At 42.6% G+C, this 27,741-nt stretch overlaps 1 protein-coding gene across 2 annotated transcripts in view; it reads left to right on the plus strand.

Moving 5' to 3' along the window:
• Positions 1 to 27,741, plus strand: part of FRMD4B (FERM domain containing 4B) — a 319,973-nt gene that overhangs the window by 121,076 nt on the left and 171,156 nt on the right. Inside the window, exon 1 of one of the 2 annotated variants that reach the window (XM_077858096.1) lies at positions 26,354 to 26,610. The exons of the other annotated variant lie outside the window; for it this stretch is intronic. Within the exon in view, the coding sequence (XP_077714222.1) occupies positions 26,449 to 26,610 (162 nt within the window). The 5' untranslated portion in view covers positions 26,354 to 26,448. Of the gene's footprint in view, positions 1 to 26,353; positions 26,611 to 27,741 lie in introns of those variants that run through there. 2 annotated transcript variants of the gene reach the window in all.

The raw sequence follows: 27,741 nt of genomic DNA on the forward strand, positions 1-27,741 counted from the left end.
TCTGAGCATCTTGCATATCTGTCTCTGTCTGAAAGCCACTGTTAGGATTAGAAGACATTTGGGGAAGCCTGAATATGAAGCGGGGGTTACTGTGATTTGCGACTATGTGTGGGTAAGCTTTGAGCAGACAAGATGATGGGAAAGTATCCAAGAAGAATTGGTGAGAGAATATGAGATGCTAACTGCCTTCAGGGGGCAGATACAAGGTGGGGCTAAGAGATCTGATTCTAACATCAGATCACCACGAGTCAAATCCAGGTGCCTCCTGGCTGAGTCCAGACTAGCTGAGTGACCTTGAATATATCACTTCACTTCTCTGTGCCTCAGTTTCCTTAACTATAAAATGGAGATAATCAGGGTAATGTCTCCATTACAGAGCAGTTGGGAGATTAAATGAAATTATTGTTCATGTAAGTACTTAGCTCCTTAGTGTCCAAAAAATGTTAGCTATTTTTTAAAGGATTTTATTTATTTATTCATGGGAGACACAGAGAGAGAGGCAGAGACATAGGCAGAGGGAAAAACAGGCTTCCCACAAGGAGCCTGATGCGGGACTCACATCCGGAGCCAAAAGTAGACGCTCAACCACTGAGCCACCCAGGCATCCCTAGCTATTTTCTTTATTGATATTATTGACCAGTTTCATTTGTTGATTTAGCTGAGTATCTTTAACTCATTCAATAAATATGACTTTTGTGCCCAGTATATGCCCAGGGACTGAGCTAGGTGTCAAGAATGTAATGAACAAGGACACCTGGGTGGCTCAGTGGTTGAGCATCTGCTTTTGGCTGAGGTTGTGACCCCAGGGTCCTGGGATCCAGTCCCGCATCAGGCTCCCCGGGGGGAGCCTGTTTCTCTCTCTGCCTATGTCTCTGCCTCTCTCTGTGTCTCTCATGAATGAATAAATAAAATTTTTAAAAAGAGAATGTAATAAACATTATCATAGGCCATAGGAATTACTGTGATAGAGCTATGAGTAGGCTGGCTACCATAGCAGATCCAGAGAAGAGATGTGATTACTGTACCAATCTGTACGATAGGGAACTACAAGAGGGTTCTAGTGCCCAGAAGGTATGAAGTTTCCCGCTGAACCTGGAGGGTCTGAGAAGAATATGGAGTTTGTTGTTGGCATTCTCTCAAGTACCCTCTGACTGCCTTCCATGCATGCCTCAGGACTCTCATCCAAGTCTCTGCTGTTCAAGGTCCCAACTTGAGCATTTGACACAAATTAATACTTTCCAGCAGTTAAACTTAGATGATTAGAAAGACTCATTTCAAGTTCTAAATCTCAAGCAACTTGAGTAAATTCATGATTGGGAAGGTAGGAATACCTGATAAGCTCACATGACAGCCATTTGTGCTTTAGACTGAAACTCAGCCACATGGATTTCCCATTCCACCTTCATCTCTTCCCCTCCCACATCTGCCTGTGTTCACTCCCCTGTGCTCTTTTGGGTTAGGAAAGGAAAGGAGAGGAGAGGAGAGGGAAAGAGAAAGAAAAGAAGAGAAAAGAAGAGGGAAGAAGGAAGGAAGAAAGGGGCACCTGAGTGGCTCAGTCAGTCAAGCATTCAACTCTTGGTTTCTGCTCAAGTCATGATTGGGATCAACCTGAGGCTCCATGATCAGCCAGGAATCTGCTGGAGATTCTCTCCCTCTGCCCCTCCCCCCAGTCTTGTGCATGTGCACACCTGCATGTTCTTTCTCTCTCTCAAATAAATAGGTAAATCAAGTACATCTAAAAAGAAAGAAAGGAAAGAGGAAAGAAGGAGAGGAAGGAAGGAAGGAAGGAGGGAGGGAGGGAGGAAGGAAGGAGGGAGGGAGGGAGGGAGGGAGGGAGGGAAGGAAGGAAGGAAGGAAGGAAGGAGAAGAAGAAAGAAAGAAAGAAAGAAAGAAAGAAAGAAAGAAAGAAAGAAAGAAAGAAAGAGAAAGAAAGAAAAAGAAAGAAAGAAAGAAAGAGAAAGAAAGAAAGAAAGAAAGAAAGAAAGAAAGAAAGAAAGAAAGAAAGAAAGAAAGGAGTCAAAATAAAATCAGCCTTCTGAAGATTGGCCAGTCTGCCATATAGTCTGATTCCAAAGACAAGCTCTTCTACATTCCAGGTGTCCTTTTCCTGTGACTTAAGTGGCCTCAGTTTATCTTGCCATTGTCATAATCCAAAAGGTCTTTTGAATCTGCTTTTTAACCCAGTGAGGCAGTTAAGCCTTGCAAGCCTTTGAAACCTGGCTCCACCACCCACTGGCCGGAAAACCTGGTGTAATTGTCTTAACCCTCCTCTGCCTCATCTGAAAAAATGGGGAGAGTAATAATGAATATATAGGACCTGCTTCATAGGGTTGGTGGGCGCATGAAGGAGTTCACAGATGAAAAGTGCCTAAAGTAGTGCTTGGCACGTAGTAAGCACACAATAAATGTTACCCGTTTCATTGTCATGCACAGAGAAGTGAGATTTCTAGCTAGATCAGCAAGCAGGGAAATATTCCTGCTATATTTCTGAGCACTCAGCCACTTGTTTCTGCAACTCGGCTTGAAGACAACTTTAAAAATCACTCAGTCAGGGATTTATTTGGATTTGATCTAGATGATTGCTCAAAAGCATGATCCTTGGAAATCTTCCACTCTGAGAAGTGGATGTTGAAACTAGGAATTGAAGCTAGTCTATCACGAATTGAAATTTCAGTGTGAATTGTATGACAGCCACATCCCCAGAGAGTTGTCCGGGATTTTATAAGCTACTCACTCCTGTAGTTCTGATAGACTTCTTCAAAGTCCCCCTAGAACGGAGTGGGAAGGTCAGCTTTGGAACTGGAAACTGTTCAGGCAAATATTTTTATGAAGTCAACGAGACAGAACAGTTTCTAATTCTTCATGCTTGTGACAAATATATTTATCCCACAGGGGGACGGGGCACTGAGTGATTCATATCCTGTGGGATGAGAAATAGATTCCAGAAATCCAGTGCTGTCAGCCCCTCCCTCTCTATCCTAGGTGTTGCTCAGGCACATTTATCATCACCCAAGCATACCTGGCTTCAGACTAAGTTGGGGCGGCCATTTGTACTTTTTGTGAGTTGAGTCATATATGTAACAGGACTTTAAAGGGGTCCTAAGTTAAATCTTTTCAAATCTAAAGAAGCAACTGAGTATGCGAGCAGAGGTGGCAATTGGAATTACAATGTGGATTAGTAGCCACCATCTAGAAAGTTGGGATGGTCTCTGTAGAAACCTGGATAACTTGACTGGTGTACTCTGTTGAGCATTCAGAATTCTCCGGCACCATGGGGCCACCATTACCACTTGTCAACACCATTACCACTTGTCAACACCATTACCACTTGTCAACACGCAGTGCCCCCCTTGCATCGGGCCTGCCATCTCATGGCCCTCGGAACTCAGGTTTCACTGGGCTGACCTTCTTGGGTTTGCAGCTCCTGTTCCATAGGCCACGTACAGATTTTCAGACATTAGATGATAGCGTTTTCTGTTGCAATAAAACTCTCATTGCCTCTTTTCTTTCTTCCATGGCTGTTCTCTTATTCACTCTTATTAAATAGACTGCTGTGGCCTCTGGGTAAACTGTGATGCTATTTTTTTTTCTTCTCTGTGGCCAGTCCTAGGTCATAACTACTTTCTGTCATCACAAGACATCAGTTTGACAGTTTACCCTGAGGGGGAGTACTTATCCAGAATCGCTTGTACACACACCACATATGCTCCCGCACGCTTGTGCTCACTCACAAACACACGTGCACACTCACTCAGACACTCACACATTCACTCCTTTGCGCAAGAATGCCAGTAGGACGCACAGATTTATGAGCGTGTCAGAGCTGATATTGGCTTTGAACTCTGAAGTCGACTAGACTTGGTGGATGGCAAATCATCCCAAAAGGAATGTCAGGACAGAGGGAACAGTCACGAACATGAGATGGGCTCAGAGGGGAAGGTGGGAAGCCGTCCAAGTTCAGCCTTATTCCTTTGTCCTTTTGCTACACAGCCTGAGGGCAGCAAGCCAGGGTCTGCTCTGTGTACTAGGAAATCGCATTCGTTGTCAGGAAATCTGGTATATTTGAGGGAAGGGTGGAGTTTTGTTGGCGTTGCTGGAAGGTGTAGGGATCTTGGAGCAAGAAGAGTCCATATGAGCAACGGAAACTCCAGTTCGGACTGTCTTAAACAGTAAAGGATGTTTATTGGCTCATGTGACTGAGAAATCCAACATTTCTAATTTCAGGTGAGGTTTGATCAAGAGGCTGACACAGTTCCTTGAATTCTCTCTTTCTGCCCTTTCCACGTGGGTGCTTTATTGTCACATTTTTCCTTTACTGTGGTAAGACTGGCTGTGGCAGTTTAACCCTCACGTCTGTGCTTTACATGTACCAAGAAGAGAGGGTAACTTTATCCCAGAATTCCAAGCCGTAGTCCTGAGACTGGTTATGTCCCATGCTAATCAGTTTATGCCAGTTTATGCCAATTAGGTTTGCCCCTGAAGGAGGCCTGGGGTCAACACATGGGTCGTATGAGGATGGATAATGTATAAAATTGGGATTACCACACCAAGAAAAAGGATGGATGCTAGTGGCCACTGTACCACCAGGCTAACCCCTTAGCAGTAGCTCAGGATTCCTCCAAAGGCTAAGAGCAGTTAGAGCAAAGCTGGGATTTTTACCCCAGGTTGGGTACAATCTGACTTGAAACCCTGAGCTTTTTACCTGCCTGTTTTCTGCATAAACACACTTTAAGCGTCCTTCTCACGTTGAACTTGGGAGCGAGTGCCCCAGGCTTCTTCTCTTCCCTGTTTGAAATTCTCCCCAGCCACAGCCACCCCCACTCTGAGAGTGCCTTGTCCCTTTGTCGAAATCCACACAGTATCTCCCAAGTGCTGGTGGCCTCCATTTCAGGAGAGGCTGTCTTGTTTTCTGCCATATTCAAACCTACCCTGCCCATCCAGTGCAGTGAGCCATGATGCTTTTCTGATTTTATTTCCTTATTTTACAGCATTTTCCATTCAAAATGTGCGTGCCCCATGTCTGCCTCCATCACAGCCCCGCTGTCTATTAGCTAATATGTTCCCCAAAGCTGGTGGGTTGTTTTATTAAGTGTTCCATGGAGACAGGTTTACTTTCCAAGGGCCTTCTGGAGAAAGTGTCTTGCTCACTAGCTGGAAACTTTAGATTACCAAAATGGTGCCTACGCGAGCATTTGGCTCTTAAACCACAGTGGTAGGGGCAGCCACGTTTTGCTTTCGTGTGGGGGTGCCCATGTTTGCATTACTATTAATTGAAAGGAATGTCTCATGTCTCAGAAATGCAGACTTCTCCATTACTTCAAGGGGAGCTGTTCAGGTCAGGTTTGCCCCTGAATTCCTGTTCAGAAGCAAATGTCCTCCAGATTGCACCCTCCCATTTCATCTGTGCATTATCTCCTATCCATAGTCTAGATCATAGGTCAGTAGGCCACGACCTGTTTTTGTAGATAAAGTTTTATTGGCACACAGCCATGCCCATTTGTGTCTATGTTGTCTCTGGCACTCTTCCACTAAGCGGCAGAGTTACATTGTCATAACTGAAACCCATGTGTATCACTAAGGCTAAACTATTTACTCTCTGGTTCTTTACCAAAAAAAGTGCTGACCTTGATCTAACTTCCATATTATTCCTCCCAAGCCCCTCAACTCCCCTCTCCCTCACATGGCCAGGAATAAAAACCTCACATGGCCTGGGCTCCATCAAGAAAAAAAAAAAATCAAATGTCTGATGTTTAGAAATCAAAAACACAAACTCAGCCTTGGTCCAGTCTGAAAAAAAGCAAGTGAGTGACACTTCTGTAGCCACTCCCTATTTCTGGGCCCCTGGCAGACATTGCTAATCAACCATTGCACTTTTTCCACAGAGCCTCAGATTCCTTCTTCTAAGCAAAGCTCCAGAGCCACTACCAGTCAACTGGAGTTGGCTTTTGAGTGGAAAACTATTTTCTATCTCTAGTCCAGTGGCCATCATCAGGTCAGAGAATCACTTAAGACAAAAATCACGTTTAAAAAATAATTCTTGAATATCCTTTCGTTTGCCATGTCAGAGCCAGCCATAGCATCTCTTATAAGTCTAGAGTTGGAAATTAATCCACTGTTTCCATTTCTTTTTTGAAGTCATTGGCTCATGATTAAGGACCATGCTATATGAAAAATACCTCTACCTCCTTTTAAAGAGGAGATTTATGACACCGTGCAATGCTCAGTGAGAGGCACCAGGAACTGAGGTCCACTGAGAATGTTCTAGAGTCCTATACCAATATCACCCTCATTGAGTGGCTTCATAGGTGGAGTCACTGGGAGTGTTTATGTTTTTTCTTACTCATAGCTAAGCCTTGCTGTCTCTCCTATTGTTGAATTCATGTACAGTATTGCCAGGGGCTGGAGTGGAAGCATCTAGATTACCACAACTTCCTTAAAGCAAGCCTCACTCCTCCCGTGTTCTGGTTGATTCAGATTTCCGGAAGCCCCAATGAACACTCTTTTCCAATGCTGGTGCAGTTACCTTCTCAACAAACTGATGTTAAAGGTGATAGTTAAGAATTGACTAAAGATAGATATCAATTGACAGCTATGGTGACCTGCCCCAAAGACTATAGTTGCTGCCACAAAAGAGACTGAACTGGCTTCTGAGGAGGAGGTGATAGGCAAGTTGCAAATGAGGAGATGGTGTCACTTTGCAGTTTCTTGCTTCTTTTTGCCTCCAGAAGTTGGAGAACAGGACAGAAAGGAAAGTGGATATTTTACAAAGGAAACAATGCAAGCCTATTTAAAGGAGCAGTTGGCAAGAGAAAGATGCACCTTCCTGGCTGGGGAGCATTTGAGCCTTGCAGAGATGATAACTATTGACCGGAAGGATCCAGACACAGTGGGACACTTTGGTTTGAGCCTTGCACAGTTGGCATCTTGACAACAAAGTTGTAGGCACTGCTATGGAGTGCCGGCTGGAATCCAGTGCAGGTTTTTCCAAGAGCAATTGTTCATTGAAAACCGAAGCTTTAAAAGTTTTAAGTGAGTGACTGGCTGAGCATGCCTTTAGCCATTTAAAAACCTTAAGCCAACCTTGGCAAAAAGGTTTTAGCATTTGGCACCTGTGTCTTCTTTGTGTGGAAGTTATGGAAAGAGAATAAGAAGTGCCCTCCCAGATGGCAGTGGTGACGGCCTTTTTAATAACATTTTAAGCTTTTAGATTTATGGGATCCCAATAAAATTAAGAATGTGGTGTTACTGATATTCTGTGGGTGAAAACAATAAAAAGCAATCCATCCATTCCTGGAACAGATGTAAGAATTTAATATGTGTTGTATCCAAGGTGCCCTATAACCAAATCACTGAAAGTGCAAATGAATATTATTTGAAATCACATTAATATAAAGACTGTTACTATTAATATGGTATATATCCTATTTTATTGGGAGGGACCTAGTTAAATTTAAATTTCCGGTGGATGGGCTGCCATGGAATGAATTAGAAGGCCTTTCTACAGACCAGAAAACACGTCACCATGGATTATTTAATCTCTGGCACAAATAAAGAAGGGGCTAGAAAATATGGTACTGCAGTAAGCTGGATACTGTGGTATTCCAGAGCAAGGACATTATGGTTTAGCACTGGTTCCACGTTAGCTTGGATGTTGGTTTACCTCAAAGGCAAGAGGCCTCCTAGAGAACATCAGCTGTTTCTGCTACCCAGAGTCCCTTTACCTCCTTCTTCTAGTAACAGGAACTTCCTTCGCTGGGGGAAACATTCTTTCCAAACTCTCACCAAATTGTTCAGTAGGGGGCTGCCAGTCATGTTACCCCATCCTCCTCGACCCTGGCATGGCTCCTGCTTCTGACTGAGCCAATCACTACTCACACCACCATCCCATCCACACTAACCACAGTGCCTATAATAGTTAATCAGCATACTATCCCATGATTTAACCTACTAGAGCTGGCAGGGAAGAGCTGGCTCATTAGTAGGCTAGAAGGACACATACCTGGAGCTGGCTTTGGTTATTTTTTTTATACCCTGTTAGGATTGTGCACCTGAGAGAATGAATGGACCATGCGAAGGAAGCAGTGACAAAGGCAAGAAGAAAGAAAGAGAAAGTTCTTGGCATCCTCAAGTCCCATTTGACCCTACTTGTCCCCCATTTGGGGAAGTTAAGAGAGTGACAGGTTATATTCAGAGACTGGAAGAGAAGTAGACATTAGAATACCCCAGACACCCAGGCAATACAGTTCCTGTTTTGCTTAAATGAGTTAGAATTATGTTTCTGTCATTTGCAAGCAAAGTGCTCTGGCAAATAGACTGATATAGGCTCTGTGTAGCTGGCACTGGCACCCCACATTTCTCTCCTAGGCTGACCATGTTTCTAATCTCTTTGATCCCTTTCTGCTCCAACACGCTTTCTCTGAGTGACTGTTAATGTGCCAACACTGGGATAGCACTGGTCCCTGCCCTGTGGTACACACACATGGATATAACAAGACCACTTGCACCCTCTTACCATGCCTATAGAATTTGGGGTTCTAAACCAACCAACTCACTTTTTTCCATGCCTTGTCCTCCTTTTTTGGTGTCCTCATTCCCACCTGCTCACATGAATTTGATTTTTTATCTTTCTTGACCTACTTTGATTGTAACAAACTCCGCCCAATACCAAGTGCTAAATTCACTGCTCTACCTTGACTTTTGGGCTCTGGGTACTCTAGTGTCTGTCTCCAATCTTCTGAATCTAACCTGTCACTTCTTCACTGCTCTATGCTTCAGTTTCACTATCTATAAAGTTGAGGTATTAATAATACTTATTTCATAGACCGTGGTGAGAATTAAAGGCTTAATGAATTCTTTATAACAAGAAATCAATATATTGTAGCCAAAGTTATATCTGATACTTCTACCTCTGACAAACAAATTTAAATGTAGAGTCACATGTTTTCATCCTTAGTATTAAAATGATATGATGAAAATGATTAGATTAGAAAGCCTATAAATTTTTAATTTTCCAGAGTCCTATTATTGGACTGAAATCTCAGGGGAAAGAAATGCATTTGCATGGGGGTTTTTTGCATGGATTTTTAATTTTTTTTTTCTTTAAGAGAACCCAGAAGAAAATATCCTTAGGAATAGACTCGTCTCTGATTTTAAGTAGTTTTAAATGTGCAAGGAGAGACCACTATGTGTGTATGTGTGTGCATCTGCATACATGCACACATGTGTGGAATAGTAAGAGAGAATGCTATACTGTATTTCATAACTAGATCTGACCACGTCCTTAAACCTCTTTTATTTTTAAGCTGATTGCATTTGATTCATATTTAAGGTTTCTACACTTCAGAACCTGTCCAGCCTGTTTCTTCTCCCTGTGAAGGATCATGTGACTGTATTTGAATAGCGCCCGATATTTCATAGTCTCAGGGGTAAGCAGTAATGGCAGGAATGAGGTCTGCTTCTCCACTTACCTGATGGGGAAGGGTTCCCTCCTTCCTTGTTGAAATTGCCCCATCACTGAACCCTTTCCTTTCTAGAAAATCTCTTGGAGAATGCTACATTACATGGCATCATGGCATTCTTTGGTATATTTGTTCTTCCTTGTTTAAAGGAAGAAACTGACCAGGTAGGGCAGTTTGAAAAGGAGGATCGTGATAATACCTCAGAGTTTTCAAGGACACTAGGATTGGTTGATGTGTGTACAAATCCCTAAATCAATGCCTGACATGTAGGTTCTTTTCTAAGGAATATCAGAAAGGAGTAGATCTTCCTTTTCTAAGGAATATCTATGTGCCTATTTAAGGCCCCCCAATCCATAGTAAACCTCAAATTACCTCTACAATCCAAGCAGTTCATACTAATGAGATAGTGGGGATCTTACCTAGCCTTTGTGTTTCACTAATGTAGATACACACGCATGGTATCACCAGTATTATCTACGCATCCCCCTACTACTACTGGCATGTCCTCCTGGATGTTCTACAAATACACAAGCGCTGTTCCTCTCCTGCATTCTGTATTTGAATGAATAGTACCATAATCCAGACATTGCAAGGTTGTGTGCTTCCTTTATTTTTTATTTATTTATTGTGTGTGTGTGTGTGTGTGTGTGTGCTTCCTTTAAACCAAAAAACTCTGGATCTTTCTCACTAGTTCCTTAGCCAGAGTTCCTTATCCCTTTCAATTTCTGTTTTTCATACATATTAAAAATGATATATTGAGGTCAATTGTAGTACTATCTTCTGAGGCCAACAACCCTATTTCCCTTCACGTCATAGTGTCTATAATCTGAGATGCTCATCTGGATGTTAGAGGTCTAGGAGGCCAAGAGTTGACTAGGAATTTAATTTAGTACATCTTGAGTTTGATAATTGGTTCAATTTAGTTCTACATATATTAATTAGACCCTTACTATCTATAGGATGCTGTGTTAGACTCTGGAATACAAAGATAATCAATCATAAATCCTCAGGTGATATAATGAGCACTGGGTGTTATATGCAACTGATGAATCACTGCACTCTACCTCTGAAACTAATAATATACCAAATGTTAATTAATTGAATTTAAATAAAATAAAATAAAAAATAAACCAATCAATCATACACCCTGCCCTTGACAAAGTTCCAGTCTAATGTAAAGTATACTGTTAAAGGTCTCCTTGAGTAAAAGAGAAGTCACACATTAATTGGCTTAATTAATCAGGAAACAATATTATCTCACAGAAATGGGCATCCCACACAATGCTTGAAGACTCCAGTTTGCCTAGTTGGTAATTGTCTTGCTTAAATGGAGTCTCTGTCTGGCTTCATCATCAGCTAGTGGAAAAGTGGCTCAACCAGTTCTATAAAACGTTTCCCAGAAGCCCCATAAGGAGACTTCCCCTTGGGTTTTAATGACCAAGACTGTATTGGATGCCCTTCCTAAACTAATCACATGGGAAAGAGGATGGGATTACCATAATTAGTTTAAGCTCTTTATTTTTGGTAGAATGGATGTTGGGTAATTGCCCAAGGACCACAGCAGTTGGATAGGCATAAGAAATGAGAAATACCACACTCTAGTGTGGTATGTGCTATGATAGGAATCTCTGAGATTCCAGAAGAACTGTCTACACGTAGATTACCATATTTATTTTTTTGTTAAGGATTTGTCTATTTTAGAGAGAAAGAGAATATGGCAGGTAGGGGCAGAGGAAGAAGGAGAGAGAAACTCAAGCTCAAGCAGACTCTTAAGCCAAGCACAGAGCCCTAGGCAGAGCTCGATCTCAGGACTCGGAGATCATGACCTGAGCTGAAATCTAGAGTCAGGCATTTAACCAACTGTGCCACCCAGGTGTTCCAGATTACCATGTTTAATCATTTGTTGATGGAAAAAAAAGCTTTTTTTTTTTTAACAAGTTACGAGCTTTTCTGAAGTTTGCATAGATTATATGATTATTTCCCCTAATGTCTACCTCTGTACTTCTTACACTGGGCTAATGCCCTCTCCTCATCAGGGTATTAGGAGGTGCCCTAAGAGATTATGGGAAACCAAAAATAAACATGGTGCATCTTCCTGTACCATCAGTTTTACTTAGTGTATTTTTAGAAGGAAAATCAAAGATATATTATGGAAAAAAATACAAAATCCACCTGAATCTTTAAGATAAAATCGGTGAATTCAATTCCTCATTGCTAAAATTGCTTTGGGACCACCCTGGCCCTGAAGCTTCATATTCCCTTCCCTTTGCCCTGTAATTTACTTGAATGGAATAGTTGAAGAGAGCCAGTCTGCATACATTTTCACTGTTGTAAAAAGAAATTAAATTGATCTGGATGCTTTCCTTTCTACACAACTATATTTCAATGATTGTGGGCCTTGGAAAAGTTCTTCTCCAGCTTGAACATAATCCAGTGTTTTTGGTAGTTGTGCTTTATCATGTAAATATAATGTTTGCATTTCATTTATTTCTAAATAAATAAATAAATTACTTGTAAGTAAGTAAATTACTTACTTCAATTCTTCATCATCTCTGAAACTATATCGTGGCATTTATGGAAAATGACATTCAAAACGAATGCCGGTAACTGTTGACATTCTCAGCACTCTTGTAGTTAATCATTTAACAGACTTAGGTATTCTGTTTTAGAAATAGAAACAGAGGACAAATCCACAAGGCAAATGTGTTCAAGTCTTCTTATCCTGCTCCTAGCATAACTTGAAGTAATCAAAACAGAACTAGTTTCTGAACTTCCCAAAGCACTCTTGAAAGAGGCTTTAAAGAATAAGCCACTTAGGAGGACAAATATGTCTTGGATAATCCCATTGCTACTGTCAAGACCTATTTGAATCAGGTCAAATTAAAATTAAGATGGTTCAACATATCACCTTCTTAGCACACAGTGTCCTCTGCTCTGGTAGGAATATCTCATGCTTAAGTCATCTGATCACCTTCCTAGGTCCCAACCATTTTTTCCCAGTCTTGTTTTTCATCTGACAATTGCCCTAATCCAGTACCAGCTTCATTTTCTCCCCATTTCTTCCTTGGACGACACTTCTAGTCCTAAGGAGTAGGTTCCAAGCCTTATCATTCTTGGCTCTCTATTAATTCTAAGCTTTCTTTTATTTTTTTAAAAGGATTTTATTTATTTATTCGACACAGAGAGAGTGAGAGAAAGAGAGAGCCAGAGAGCACAAGCAGGGGGAACAGCAGAGGAAGAGGGAGAAGCGGGCTCCTCGTGGAGCAGGGAGCCCAATGTGGGGCTCAATTCCAGGACCCCGGGATCATGACCTGAGCCAAAGGCAGACACTTAACCGATTGAGCCACCCAAGTGCCCCCTAAGCTTTCTTTTACATGTCACTCAATTTGTTTAAATGAGTGAGGCTCTCCTAGGATCATGGGTAGCTTTTGCATTTCCATCGACTCACTTGTCAGGTTTATTGAATAACTACTATGAGCCGGGTGCTAAGCAATGGCAGTGCAGTGGTGACAAAGCAGGCACTCATGGAGCATATGGTCTGGGGGGGAGATCAAGCTGCTGTGATGGGACACTCACCTGCTTTGAGGGATCGACATTCAAGCTAAGTCTGGGGATGTGTGGGTGGCTCAGCAGTTGAGTGTCTGCCTTTGGCTCAGAGCATGATCCCGGGGTCCAAGGATCTAATCCCACATTGGGCTCCCTGCAAGGAGCCTGCTTCTCCCTCTACCTGTGTGTCTGCCTCTCTCTCTCTGCGTCTCTCATGAATAAATTTTTAAAAAATCTTTAAACAATATTTTTAGAAAACATCCAGGCTAAATCTGGAAAGATAAACAGGAGTTCACTGGATGAAATTTTGGGGTAGAGAAGTGTTCAGAGCTGAAGGAACAGCTGATGAACAGCGTGGGGCAAAGAAGTTGGAACCCAAAAGAAGACCAGTGTTGCCTTCTGTGATGAGGCAAAGCATGGAACAGAAACATAGGCAAAGGCCTAAAAGGTTACTCAGAGTGATAGAACAATCCTTGCAATCAGATCTCATAATTTGAATTATTTACTTATTTAACTATCATTTTCCCTAAATAGAAATTTTAGCCCAAGTTGGATAAATACAGAAATGTTAGACTATAGATTAACAGAGTGCTCTAGGTTTCCGTGTAAGCAATTCTCTTTGTTTTCGAGGACACTAGAGTGAAGGAAATGGAAGTACCAGGCTTCATGTGGGACACTCATTTCTAGGTTTCTCAGCAGATGAAAATCCTATGGTGGAAGCTGGACCACGCACATACCACCATACTCTTCTAAGCTGTGGGAAGCGTGGTGAATAAGTACCAAATATCAACCCACTTGGCAATTGCATTTTAATCAATTTCATTTGCTGCTTAAACAGCATACTTGAATTGGAGACTGCTCGGTTGGAAAACAATCCAACAATCCTTGCACTTAGGATTCTTCCCTTAAGACTTGTTTGTTACAAATAGGCTTTTTTTCCCCCTCCTCCTTTTAATCCTATTTTACCTTGAATGACTCCTCTAGAAGCATTTGGATTCTGATTATCTTGTATTGCTTTTTGCTTTTCCTGGTATTTCTTTATTCTTTTTAAATAACTGTTTCATCCATACAGCGTGATATATCTGTTTCGATAACATAGACTATGTCTGGAGGGGCATACAAAACACTAGACATAGTGGTAGCCTTTGTGGAGGGGAGAAGGGTAAGGCTGGCACTTCCTTACATAGTATTTTCATGTGGTTTAGATGAAAAAGATGGTTTCCTCAGAGCCATGAGTTGTGGCTTATCCAGCAGAACCCAAGCTCGATTATAACTTCTGCTCACTTCCTCAGCCACATGCCATTGTGCAGTAAACAACTTGGATGATCTTACATGGCAGTCCTGGAAATGAGGAGTGAGGGAACCAGGATGGGAGAGAAACTTAACATTTCATTCACTGGATAATAGCCTTTTGTATGATTTCATGTGCCTTTCAGAATTAGAAATCAAAAAGTAACATGTGCAGATATAGAAAAGAAGGAAAAGAAGGCCCTCCAAAAAATAATAATAGTAAAAATCATCTAGTGAACCTAACTCAAAATCACTATCAATAATTTGATGTATTTTCCTTTAGTTTTTTGTTTGTTTGTTTGTTTCTGCCTGCATTCACCGAGTTGCACAGTGGAATTCATGTGCAGTACTGATTTCTTGGCTTTTTTTTTACTTTGTTTTGTATAATAGACATTTTTTTTTCCAATCAAGAAATTCGAACACCTTTTCCTGAAGAAATAGTATACAGGTTCATTGTAGAATATTCAGGAAATATAGATAAAGGGTTAAGATGTGTTCTATCGGGGCACCTGGGTGGCTCAGTGACTGAGATTCACCTTTGGCTCAGGTGGTGATCCCATGTGTCCTGTATCGGGCTCCCTGCAGGGAGCCTGCTTCTCCCTCTGCCTAGGTCTCTGCCTCTGTGTGTGTGTCTTTCACGAATAAATAAATAAAATCTTTTTAAAAAGTGTTCTATTTTATTTATTTGTTTGTTGGTAACGACTTTATTGAGATAGAGTTCACGTATAAAGTTATAAAGTTCACCTGTTTAAAGTATACAACTCAATGGCTTTTAGTATATTTGCAGAGTTGTGCAACCATCACTATAATCTAACTTTAGGACATTTTCATTTTCTTAAAAAGAAACTCTGTACCATTAGCAGTCATTCCCCATTTTCCCTGCTCTCCCTCCAGACCCTTCTTAGCCCTAGGCAACCACTAATCTACTTTCTATACCTATAGACTTGCCTAATCTGGACATTTTATGTAAATAGAATAATAAAATATGTGATCTTTTATTTCACTTAGCATAGTTTTTTTGAGATTCATCCATTTTGGCTTTTTCCTTTCTTGTCAATACTTATTTTTTATGATTGCTTGATTATTAATTCTTGATTCATTTATTCTATTATAGTCACAAATCACAAAATTCACCCTTTTAAAGTGCATGATCCAGCCGTTTTTAGTACATTCACAAGGCTGGACAACTATCACCATAATGTGATTCTAGATTATTTTCATTACAGTGAAAGAAACTCCAGGGATGCCTGGCTGGTTCAGTCAGTTAGGCATCTGACTCTTGACTTCAGCTCAGGTCATGATCTCAGGTTGTGAGATCGAGCCCCACATTCCCAGCAGGGAACATGCTTAAGATTCTGTCTCTCCCTCTGCCCCCTACTTCTCTCTCTAAATAAAAACAAAAAAATTTAAATAAAATAAATTTTAAAAATTAAAAATAAATAAAATAAAATAAATTACAAAAAAAGAACCTCCATACCCATAGACAATCTCTTTCCATTCCATCCCCGCAAAATCCTGGGGGACCAGTAACCTATGACCAGCCTCTATGAATATATGGCTTTTGGGATGCCTGGGTGGCTCAGTGGTTGAGTGTCTGCCTTCAGCTCAGTGTGTGATCCCGGAGTCCTGGGATCGAGTCCTGCATTGGGCTCCCTGCATGGAGCCTGCTTCTCTCTCTGCCTGTGCCTCTACCTCTCTCTCTGTGTCTCTCTCTCATGAATAAATGGGTAAAATCTTTTAAATATATATATATATATATATATATATATATATATATATATATATATATATATGACTTTTTTGGTCCGGTTTCTTTTACTTAGTATAATGTTTTCAAGATTCATCTATGTCGTAGCACATGTCATTACTTCATCCCTTCTTATGGCTGAATAATATTCCACTATATAGCTGCACCATATGGTGTGTGTCCACTATCAAGTGCCATTTGAGTTGTTTCCACTTTTTGACTCTTATCAGTAATTCTGCTATACTTGTGTGCATTTTCAGTTTTCTTGGGAATATACCTCATTCCTCTTTATTGCTAAATCATATTATATTATGTGTATATACCACTTATACCACTTTATTTTTAGTCTGTTCATCAGCTGATAGATGTGTGGGTTGCTTCCACCACTGGGTTATTATGAACAGTGTTGCTATGAGTATTCATATACAAGTTGGTTTTTTTAAACAAGTTTTTACTTCTTTAGGGTATATACCTAGGAATGGAATTGCTGGGCCATATGGTAATTCTATGTTTAACCTTTTGATAGATTGCCAATCTTTTCTACAGTGGCTGCACTATTTTACATTCATATCAGCAATGTGTGAGGTTCCAATTTGTCCACATCCTTGCTGACACTTGTTATATTTCTTCTTTTTGATTATAGCTGTTCTAGTGGATGTGAAGTAGTATACCATTGTGGTTTTGATTCACATTCCCTAAGGATTAATGATGTTGAGCATCTTTGTATATGCTTAGTAGACATTCATATATCTGCTTTAAAGAAATGTTTATGCAAATCCCTTGCCAACTTTTAAATTGGGTTATTTGTCTTTTTCTGGTTGAGTTGTAGCTCTTTACATATTCTGGATAGAAGTTCCTTATCAGACAAAAGATTTACAAATATTTTATTCTAATCAGTGGCCAGGTTTTTTTTCTTTCCACTTTATGGTATTCTTTGAAAGACAAAAGTTTTTAATTTTGATAAAGGCTAAATTATTTATTTATTTTCTTTTGTTACTTATGCTCTTTATAGCATATCTAAGAAACCTCTGTGTAATCCAGTGTCACAAAGGTATACAATTATGTTTTCTTCTAAGAGTTTTGTGAATTTCACTCTTAATTTTAGTACTTTGATCTATATTGAGTTAATTTTTGTATATGATGTGAGGTAGGAGTTCATTTTTTTGATGTTAGTATCCAGCGATCCTACCACCATTTGCTGCAAAGACTGTGCTTTCCCATTGAATGGTGTTGGCACTCAAAAATCAGTTGACCATAAATGAGAGGATTGATTTCTGCACTCTTGACTCTACTCCCTTGATCTATTCTGTATCTGCCCTTCTTCCAGTGCTAGTCTGTCTTGATTACTATGGCTTTGTGGCAAGTTTTGAAATGTGATCTGTTGAAGGTAACAAAACATCCAACTACAAGCAGCTTAAACTCTGTAAGACCCTTTATTGTTTAAGTCACATTGCAAGTCATCTGAAAGTGCACTGCTCCCAGGTTGCTTTGACATTTAAACAAAGTCATCAAAACGCAAGCTTTTACCATTCTTTTTTTCCTCTCTTTGCTGTCAACCTATGTCCTCTTGGTCACAAAATAGCTGCTGTGGCTCAAAGCATTGTGTCTTCATCCAACAATGCTGTAAGCAGGAATCAAGGAATATGCTGACAAAATTCTTGTGGTATGTCTTTTTTTCAGAGGGAAATCTTTTCCAGAACTCTTTAGTAGGGCATCTGGGTAGCTCAGTAAGTTAAGTGTCTGCCTTTGTCTCAGGTCATGTTTCCAGGGTCCTGGAACAGAACCTTGCATGGAGCTCTCTGCTCAGTGGGGAGCCTGCTTCTCCCTCTCCCTCTGCCCCCACCTCATGCATGCGCACACACCCTCTCTCTTTCAAATAAATCAATAAAATCTTTAAAAAAGAGAGAACTCTTTAGAAAACTTTACATCTTTTGACAGATGGGGTGTCATGCATTCCCTTAGATCAATCATAGTTCATTTCAGAGGTATGGAAAATGAGAGCTCTGAAAAGAGGGGGTAAATGATTAATGAATATACATTCGACACCATCTGCCAAAATATATAAACATACAAGGAATAAACCAAAATTATTTGCAAGCCCACCGGATTGACATTATGATGGAATCTTTTTAGAGTGAGGAGATCTATCTTAAATATCTTTAGTGCCAGCTCCTTCAGGAGTGAAACTCCTGTTTTCTTCGTTTGTTATTGATTCAAGACCAGATCATGAAATTCTTTTCCTCATTCTTCTCAAATACTGCCTAGAGCTTTCTGAACTCTTGATCTGAAGAATATACAACTGTTTTCTCAACTGTATGAAATATCCATAGGCCTTAGGCCTATAGCCTGCTGTTTTCAGCTGCTTTCTCTTGTTGCCAATCCATTTGTAGTTGAGAAGGATATGTCATTAATATCAACTTTAAGTTAATTTTAGGGTAGCAAGATAAAATAAATACCTTTATAACTTTTTGTCTTTTTTTATGGTTTTACATGCCAAACTTTGCTTTTATTTTGTTCTTGCTGCTCAAGGCCAAATAGTCGAAATTCCTAGCAATAATCCTACCAAATCATTCTGTATTTTTTAGTAATAACAGGAGAATGACCTATTTTTTATAACTTCTTTATTTGATGGGCAGGATATACCTGGTCCTGAGAGCTCTTACTACTTTGCAAGCCATCGATCTTGGCTGATTTCTGTTTTTTGCTTTACTAGTTATTGGCACATTCGCAGTACGATTGATCTTTGGAAAGTCAAGATTTTTTATGTATCTTTTGGTTTTCTTCTTTCATTTATTGTATAGAAGCGAGGGTCCATTGGGTTTCAAGTAACTGCTCTTAACTTCCATAAAAAAAGTTCTATAACTTTTCATTTTCTTTTTCTTCTTATCACTGTTTCATTCTTACTTAAATGGGGTAAGTCCAAAGGGTGAGAATTTTGCCAAACTCACCTCCTGGAGAAATAAATAAGTTCCAGAGCCATTCATAACCTATAAATTATAGTAGGAGACCAAAGAAAATAACTTACCGATACAAAAGAAATTGACCTTTTGTCTCTCAAATTAGGACTGAAAAATTAACAGCCCTATTATTTAAGATGCTTCTAAATGTTTTTCCTACTGATCTTCAGCCAATTACTCGGGTTCTGTTTGCCTCAGTTTGTTTATCCATGAAATGGGGCCAGCAAAGCCTTCCTGCATTTGACCTTGGGAGAATACTGTGTAAATCAACTGATGCTACATCTGGAGATGACTGTATTTAATTAGAGAAAAGGGTACTACAGGGGTACCTGGGTGGCACTGTTGGTTAAGCAACTGACTCTTGGTTTTGGTTCAGGTCGTGATCTCAGGGTCCTGAGCTCGAGCCCTCCACTGGGCTCCGCACTCAGCTCCGAGTCATCTTGGGACTTTCTCTCCCTCTCCCTCTGCCCCTCCCCTCTTTTCTTTCTCTCTCAAATAAATAAACCCTTTTTTTTAAGGGTGCTATATCACCAATTTATTACTATTTTAATTTTGTCCTTTTTGGTGTGCATGTAAATGAAGTGTAAATAAAAGGTGACAAATTATGGGGGTGGGAGGTAAATCACAACATTGATACTATTTCTTCTTTCAAGAAGAAGGTCAACTCTTTCCCACTGACCTATGAGGGCTTCTTTGGAAGCAACATCCCCTTCAAGTGCTTTCACATCTACATAGATGACTTGGCAGGAGCTTCCAATATCTGTTCAATGGATTAACTAGTAAAAATGGATACAACGTGGATCTAGCACATTGCTCCCTTTTTTGTACCTCATACAATAAAGATAGCATCCCTCCTTTTTCCTTTGAGCTAGAATTTGGTTAAATGAAATAACACATGAGATGTTTGAGGAAGATGAGAAGGTTTGGTTTTTTCTTTCTTTCTTTCTTTCTTTCTTTCTTTCTTTCTTTCTTTCTTTCTTTCTTTCTTTCTTCTTTCTTCTTTCTTTCTTTCTTTCTTCTTGTTTTTTCTTGTAGGAGTGGAATGAGTTTGCCAAAGGATAGATGCTGGATAGGTGCCTTAGTGCTGGATATTATTTAGTTTATAATGTTTTTAGATCTTTATGATGCCAAAAAGCCATTCAAAGTTGGGAAGACAGCTGCAGAATTTAATCAGCCTACTGGTCAGCCCTGGATGATGGGCCATAATGACTGGTTCCTTCCCTAGACGATGGGCCATAATGACTGGTTCCTTCCCCTTCAGGATTCTACGACTTCTGCACACTCCCTTCCAACTCCTGCTTGAGTCCAAGACTGGAGGACACTCCTTGCTCTCTCAGCCAAAGGGAAGCAGGAATTAAAGCAGGAGTGAAGGGAAGAACAAGACCACCTAGCCTCTAGCTCAAGTTGGGATTGAAGCAGAATTTCTCTGTCTGCCAAACCCCCTGCCTTTTCCTTGGGGCAAGATGGAGAAGGGAGAGGGGCAAACAGACCCCCTGAAAGAGAAGCCTACCTCTGCACAGCTGCTTTTAAGGGGGCACCTTCACCCACCATGTCCTCACTCTGTTCTGGAGGATAACGCCCTGGGGTTCTCCAGGGGCATGAGAGACATGTTGACTTTTTTGGCTTAGTTATTGTAGACATTCCCACCAGCCTACCTTAAGCCTTTTCTTTTCACCCATGGAACTCTGCAGCTGCTGCCCAGATGGGCTTCCCTGGCCCCCCTACTGTTCAACCATCCCCTACTGTTGGTTTTTCTAAGCTCCACAAATCTGGGCTCTGTCTTTTCACAGAGCCTTCGTTCCTACTGCCCTTCTGCCTCAGAGCATTATTTGTGTGTCACCTAGCTAGCTCTTTCCTACTCACTCCTCTGTCTCAGCTGCAGTCTCACGTGATGCGTTCCCTGACACACACACCCCGCCAATCCTATATTACAACCCTCCCTTATAACCCTTGTGACAGTGCCTGCTTCCTCTTATTACTTGTTCAGTGGTCTGCCTTTCTCACTCTACTAAGACTCACTTAGACAGATCATCTCTGTTTTGTTACAGTGCATTCTAAGTACTTCGTTCCCTGCCTGACACGTAATGCAAACTCAATACATTACTTTTTTTTAATGAACCACGGTATGTATTTTGGGGATGGATGAACTTCTTTCTGTATTCACTGTTGAGACAAATAGTCATTCATTTGTCAGTTCCATAGACATGTATTGATTGCCTGCTTTGTGCCAGCCCCCCGGGAAACAAATATGAGTAAGACCCTTTCCCTGCTTCTGCCAGTGGTTTCTGAATGGGGGCAGCTGCCACCATACCTGGGGGCATTAGAAATGTGTAGAGGTGCTTTTGCTGTTGATGTCATAGGGCCTGGGACACTCCTGGCAGCGCCCAGGGTCACAAAACATTTTCCAGTGCAAGGGGTACTCCTCAACAGGGTGGGACCATCCAGCCACCCCACCCCCCACCTCACCCACAGGGGTTCCTGCTAGAGCTTACAGTCTAACAGAGAAAAAAGGAGGAAGAGGAAATAGCCTGCCACATGAGAGACTTTGTAACAGTGTGTGGCCCAAGGGAGGCATCAGTATTGCACTTTGGGGTCATTATGGAGGGAATTTTTTTAACATGCCAAAGAAAAGCTTTGGTCCAGCTAAGGAGTCTCTAATTTAAATGAAATGATAGAACCAAAAATTAAAGGATCAAAAATATAAGTAGTTTATGATGAGAATTACTATTCCTCATTTTTATGAAAAATCACAAAAAGATTGAGTGAAGATTAGAGAAAATGACATTCCAGTTCTTTCTCAAAGGGCTTTAAGTTTGTTATGGTGCTTTTTAAGGACATGAAAACCATCATAGAATGATTGCTGCATCCTTCCCCAATCTGCCTTTTGGGGAGAAAATACCAAGAAGGAAGACTGTTTCTCCCAATGAAAATGATCTGAGAGGAAGAGCAGAGTGTAGCATTTAACTAGAAGGGTTCATCAATCCCTGCATGACCGACGTTTTAGGCAGGAGAGTTCTTTTTTTGTGGAGGCTGTCCTGAGGATTGTAGGATGTTGAACAGCATCCCTGACCTCTACCACTAGACACCATTAGCACCCACCCCCCTCACCAGTTATGACAACCAAAAATGTCTCCACACATTGGCAAATGTCCCAGAGGGAGGTATACAACATTGCTCCTGATTGAGAGCCATTGAACTAAAATCTTGTTTTCATCACCCTCAAGCCCTATGTCAAACATTCAGGGTCTATCAGAATTTAGCCATTGGCTTTTCAGGTGTGTAGAGAGAGTAAAGTTTTAAAATGTTCATTGACGGGGCGCCTGGGTGTCTTAGTCAGTAAGCATCCAACTCTTGATTTCAGCTCAGGTCATGATCTCAGGGTTGTGAGATCGAGCCCCTTGTTGGACTCCCACTAGGCATGGAGCCTGTTTAAGATTCTCTCTGCCTCTCTCTCTGCTCCTCCTTTCCCCTCCCCACTTGTGCTCTCTCTGTCTTAAAAAAACAAAAATCCACAGGCAGTGAACCCTGTCTTTTTTGAGGCGCAGAGGGGACCATTGGAAGCTGCTATGTTACCAACCGGCTAGCTCTTTCTAGAGACTGGAGTTGGCATTTTGTGCTGCCTTCCCAGCATTGTGCTCTTCTTCCTGCTGATTGCTCAAAGGAAAACCGACAGGAGCTTCAGGGATAATGACAATTTCTCTTTTACCTCCGTAGCAGAACTCCCAGGTGTATGAGTAATGCTGTCACCTGAAGCATCTTTTTAAGTCCCCAGAGAGAGCTGCAGGAAATTACAGCGTATTGCAGGGAACTGTGATGCTGAATAGGAAAGAAAGTCCTCTTCCTAAATAAGAAAGAAGGAAGGAAGGAAAGAAAGGAAGGAAGGAAGGAAGAAAGAAAGAAAGAAAGAAAGAAAGAAAGAAAGAAAGAAAGAAAGAAAGATTGAAGAAAGAAAAATAAATTATGAACAAGATAATTTTGAAGCCAGCTTGATTTAGCTCCCTTTCCAGTGGAAATTTTAGACCAAGGGTGTGTGCCTGGGATTTGGTTTGTCCCGTGTGGTTAGTCCATTTTAAGAATGATGCCACACTTGGGTCACTCTTTTCTCCACTGCTGCACATCTGGGTTCAGTTGCCAACACCCCCACCCCCTGTTGGTCTCTGGTGAGGAGGAACTTGCCTTTCCTTCCCTGTCCTGGAGCTTCAAACTTCTTCTTCCACAGAAGAGGGAAGCTGTTTGGGTAAGAAGCAGCATCGGAGTGGATGTTGGTGTCTTTATTTGTCTTGCATCCATCTTTGAGCGCCTACCGCCTCTCCAAGTCCCCCAGCAAAGGTTGGCTGTGCCAGGGAAGATGGAGATTCAAAAAGCTTTCTGGGAACTTGAATGAAAGCAACAGAATTGCTCCCTGCAAGCGAATCACCACCAACTATAACCTCCAACCCATAGAAAGGTGTAGGAAAATAGATGTGGATGATTAGTTGAAATTAAAAACAATACCAAAACCACCTTACTTCTGTTTTATCTGCATACAAAAAATGGAAACGATTCATGATTTGAGGGGTGGTGGTAGTTTTCTTTGGGTGCTTACGCTTTGCCAGCTGCTACAGTAAACACTTTCTTTTTGTTTTATTTTATTTTGTTTATTTATTCCTGGGAGACACAGAGAGAGGCAGAGATATAGGCAGAGGTAGAAGCAGGCTCCCTGCAGGGAGCCTGATGCGGACTCATCCCAAGGACCCCGGGTTCACAACCTGAGCCCAAGGCAGATGCTCAACCACTGAGACACCCAGGTGCCCCTACAGTAAACACTTTCTATGCAATATTTTACTTAATTTTCCCCCAAAACCCTAGATGGTGGATTCTGATATTATACCAATTTTATAGATGAGGACATTGAGGCTTTGTGGGTTTAAGGAGCTTGTACAGGTCTCTAGGAACAGGAATTTAAGTCACGTGTGTTTCTCATAGGAGACATGGCTTCTGCCAACCATGCCCCACAACAGTGCTTTTCTCCCTTTAGTGTGAATCTCCCGGAGGATGCGTGAGTGCTGGGATTGCTGACCTCACCCCCTGGTTTCTGATTCTGGAGTGGGCTGAGAACTTGCATCCCTCACAAGGTTCCCCCAATGGTGTTGATGCTGCTGGATCAGGCCCGGCACTTGGAGAAAGAACCCTGACACCACATCCCACTTTCCAGAAAGTAGTATAAGCCCCAACTTTGGAAATCTGCAATGAAAATGACTGAGGTTGGACTTGAGCAGTGACTTTAGACCTGTGCACAGAGGGATAATAGCCCTGGTTTCTAGAGCATCTCTTCTGAGAGCTTGGTGTCATGAGACAGAGATAATTGACCTGCTGGAGGTTTTATTCTGGTATTCCCTTTGCTGCCCGGTATTTCCGAGAATACAGTCACACTGCATCGTTAAATAAATGTACCACCTCCATTCACTCATACTGACACTCCATTTTTGAAGATCAGTAGTTTTCCATTAGAAGAATGACATTTCATTTTCGAACCATACTTAGTTCAGTTTCTTTTGATTCTGTAGGACCTAGTTTATTTTGTGGAAACACTGTGACCATTATGTTGGGAAACATCATCAGAATGCTCATACTCATGGGCGCATAGAGTAGATTTACCGTGAGGAATTGTTTCCAGATCTCGGATCAGGTGTTGTGTCCAGTGAACTAATTCAACAGAAACTCCTAGGTGATTTTATTAGTAATAAAAAGAAGTAAAAATAGTAGGAGAAACGTCATTTAAAAGTTTCCCGATCATGGGCATTTCCAAAACAATAGGCACTTTGAGAACACAGTTTTGTGTTCTGACTGATTGAGTTTCACCTGAATTAAGATTCCAAAGGCACATTTGAAACCTGAAATAAAGCTGATTTACTTGTCGATAATCTGTTCTGAAGCCTTCTGAGCTAGTTCAGGAGAAAGGCTTTGGCGCCTTACCTCCCTGCCACTCAATAGCCAAGATAACAGCCCAGGTGTGAAACCACCAATAAAATTGACAATTGTCCTACAGATGGATTCAGAAAAAAAAAGAAAAAGAAAAGCAAAAAAAAAAAAAAAAAAAAAAACAAAACAAAAACAAACCGACATCCTGAAATTTGCTGCAGTGCTTTTGCTGTAAGAAATGTTATACTGTTATATGGAACTGAAATCTACACATATTCTAAACAGAGACTGGTGGTATGTGGGGCTCCTTGGGCTCCTTTTCCCAAATGCCTTAGGCAATATCAATTCCAGGGGGAGAACTTTAAAAAAAAAAACACACACATTAATTATCTGGTGACTTCATGAGTGGTCCAACAGTTTCCTTCAGTTTTGAGTCGAGAATAAACTACCTGTGCCATTCTGTGCTGGCAACTAGCTGCTGCCAGACATATCCAGAGGCTGCATTTTCCAGAACCGAACCAAGGATTCTCTTGTGAGCTTCTATTTTCCAGCAAACAGTAACTGGGAGCTATTTGCTGGAGACCAAGAACACACTCTTTGTAATTCTCCTGAACTGCCTGCTGCATTGGAATTAGCGCGGCGGGAAGCTGAGGGAACCTGCGGGAACCTGCCCTGTGGCCGGGGCAGCAGCAGGCAGGCTGTCATGTTCTTGGAGACCCTCAAATGGGGAGCAAAGACCAGGTTGTGCAGCCAACGCCAGACACAGACACTGTTGCTCTGAGACTGGTGTCTTCATCTCCTGCCTCCAGCACAACCAAGGAAACGCTCAGGGCTGTCTCCCTCCGCCCCCCAGGGAAGTGGGGTCCAGAGGGATGCTTCGGAGGATTTTTTTTTTTTTTCTTTTCCCCTCCTGCCTCTGTGGCTGCCCGGAGGTATTTATCAGTGTGCACAGAGCAAAGACCCTGTAGTGTGCAGTGAGATGCTCCCCAAGGCGGTTTAGGAGGCTCCAGCTGCTGCGTGTGTGTGTGTGTGTGTGTGTGTGTGTGTGTGTGTGTGTGTGTGTGCGCAGAACGTACGTGCAAGCGGGAGGCTGAAATGCAGCCCTGGTCTTTGCCTGCCCCGAGCCGCTCCGCTCCCGCCCCTGCCCTGCGCGCTCGGGGCGCGCGGGGGGGAGTCCCCGCCGGCCTGGGCTTCCCGCGCCCCGGGAGCGCAGAGGGCTCGCCTGGCGGAGCTTAGCGCAGCTCGCTCGGCGCTGCCAGCGCGCGGGGCGGCCGGGGCGGGCGCTGGGCTTGTGTGTGCCAGCCGCGGCCGTGGGCTGGCGGGCGCCCAACCCCGAGCATGCCGCGGGAGGCCGGCCGGGGCGCCCGGTGAAAGCCGAGTTCGGGGAAGGCTTGACCCCCCCGCCCCCGCCCCCGCCCCCGGGCTGCCCGCAGAGGCCGGCGCCCCGGAGCCCAGGCGCTCGCGCCGCCGCGGCGGGCTTGCTGGGCTGCAGCTGCGGGAGCCGGGGCGCGCCCCCACCCCACCCCGGGGGCGCAGGGAAGCAGGCGGCATGGCCTCGGTGTTCATGTGCGGAGTGGAGGACCTGCTGTTCAGCGGCAGCCGCTTCGTGTGGAACCTGACCGTGTCCACGCTGCGGAGATGGTACACGGAGAGGCTGCGGGCGTGCCACCAGGTGCTGCGGACGTGGTGCGGGCTGCGCGACGTGTACCAGGTGAGCCGGGCGCCGCGCGATGCCAGGCGCTCTTGGGAAGCCCGTTCCACCTGTAGGATTTTCTTCTCCCTCTCCCCCTCCGCCCTTCCCTCGCTCTTTTCGACTCCTAGAGGGCTGCTTGACTCTGGGGTCAAATGTTCAGCGTGTGTGGGTGACTGTTGCCTGACAGAGCTTGTGGATTTTGCCCACTGGGCGCGGGGGCACTTGCGAGTTAGGACCTGCACTTGCAGAGACATCTGTTACACAGTGATGGTGTCCGCTGCCTGGCACTTGGCTCGGAGAGAGCGGTGGCTTTGCAGCAGCAGCAGCAGCAGCAGCAGCAGCAGCAGCAGCAGGAGCAGCAGCTGCGGGGTCTGGCTGCAAGAAGCCACACTTTGACATTCAGATGATTCCTTCCTTTCCATTTTATTGGGGTGGATGGGGGGGTGAGCATTTCGGGGACCGGCGATTTCACACCAGTTTACCATCAGAGGGGCCTTGCTGGGTTTGCATTCTTTCCTTTGATTTTATTTCAGTTTTCCATCAGGCAGCCCCAACTTGCAAGGCAGAGCCAGGAAAAGCTGATTCTGTGTCTACTGGCCTGCGGAGGAAGGACAGCAAATTGTGAACCCTTCGCAGAAGGATGGTGGCTAGGGTAGGGAGAGGGAGGGCTGGCCTGGCAGATGGTTGGAATGCTTACGTTGGGGTTTACTCCCCTCGCACAACACAGCCTCTTTATTTCTCTGCTAGGTCCCATCCTGCAGGCAAAAAATGCAGCAACTTTGTTCAACTAGGAGACCATTCATCTTCTCTGGGACTGCAGCTTCTCTGGATTTTTTATTTTTATTTTTTTGGACAGTCATTTGTGGATTTAAAAGTCCTCTGCTTGAGTTGTTAATATCATTGAGGTTTTGTTTTTGTTTTTTTTTTTCAATCTACGTTGTATTTAGGAAGATTATGCCTGGTGTTTACTATCATCACGAAAACATCATCCTGTTTTCTTCCCGATGTGGAAGTAGCTTTGTTGCAGATCCTAGATTCCCCCTCCCCTGACCCCAGGCCCACTCTGGCTAGAATTTGCATCTCATTGTAATGAGTCCTATGTGCCATCAAGCCTCTGGTTCTGACATCCATAAAGCAAAATTAAAAGAA

Source organism: Canis aureus, chromosome 19 (assembly GCF_053574225.1).
Source record: "Canis aureus isolate CA01 chromosome 19, VMU_Caureus_v.1.0, whole genome shotgun sequence".
NCBI classification, from domain to species: Eukaryota; Metazoa; Chordata; class Mammalia; order Carnivora; family Canidae; genus Canis; species Canis aureus.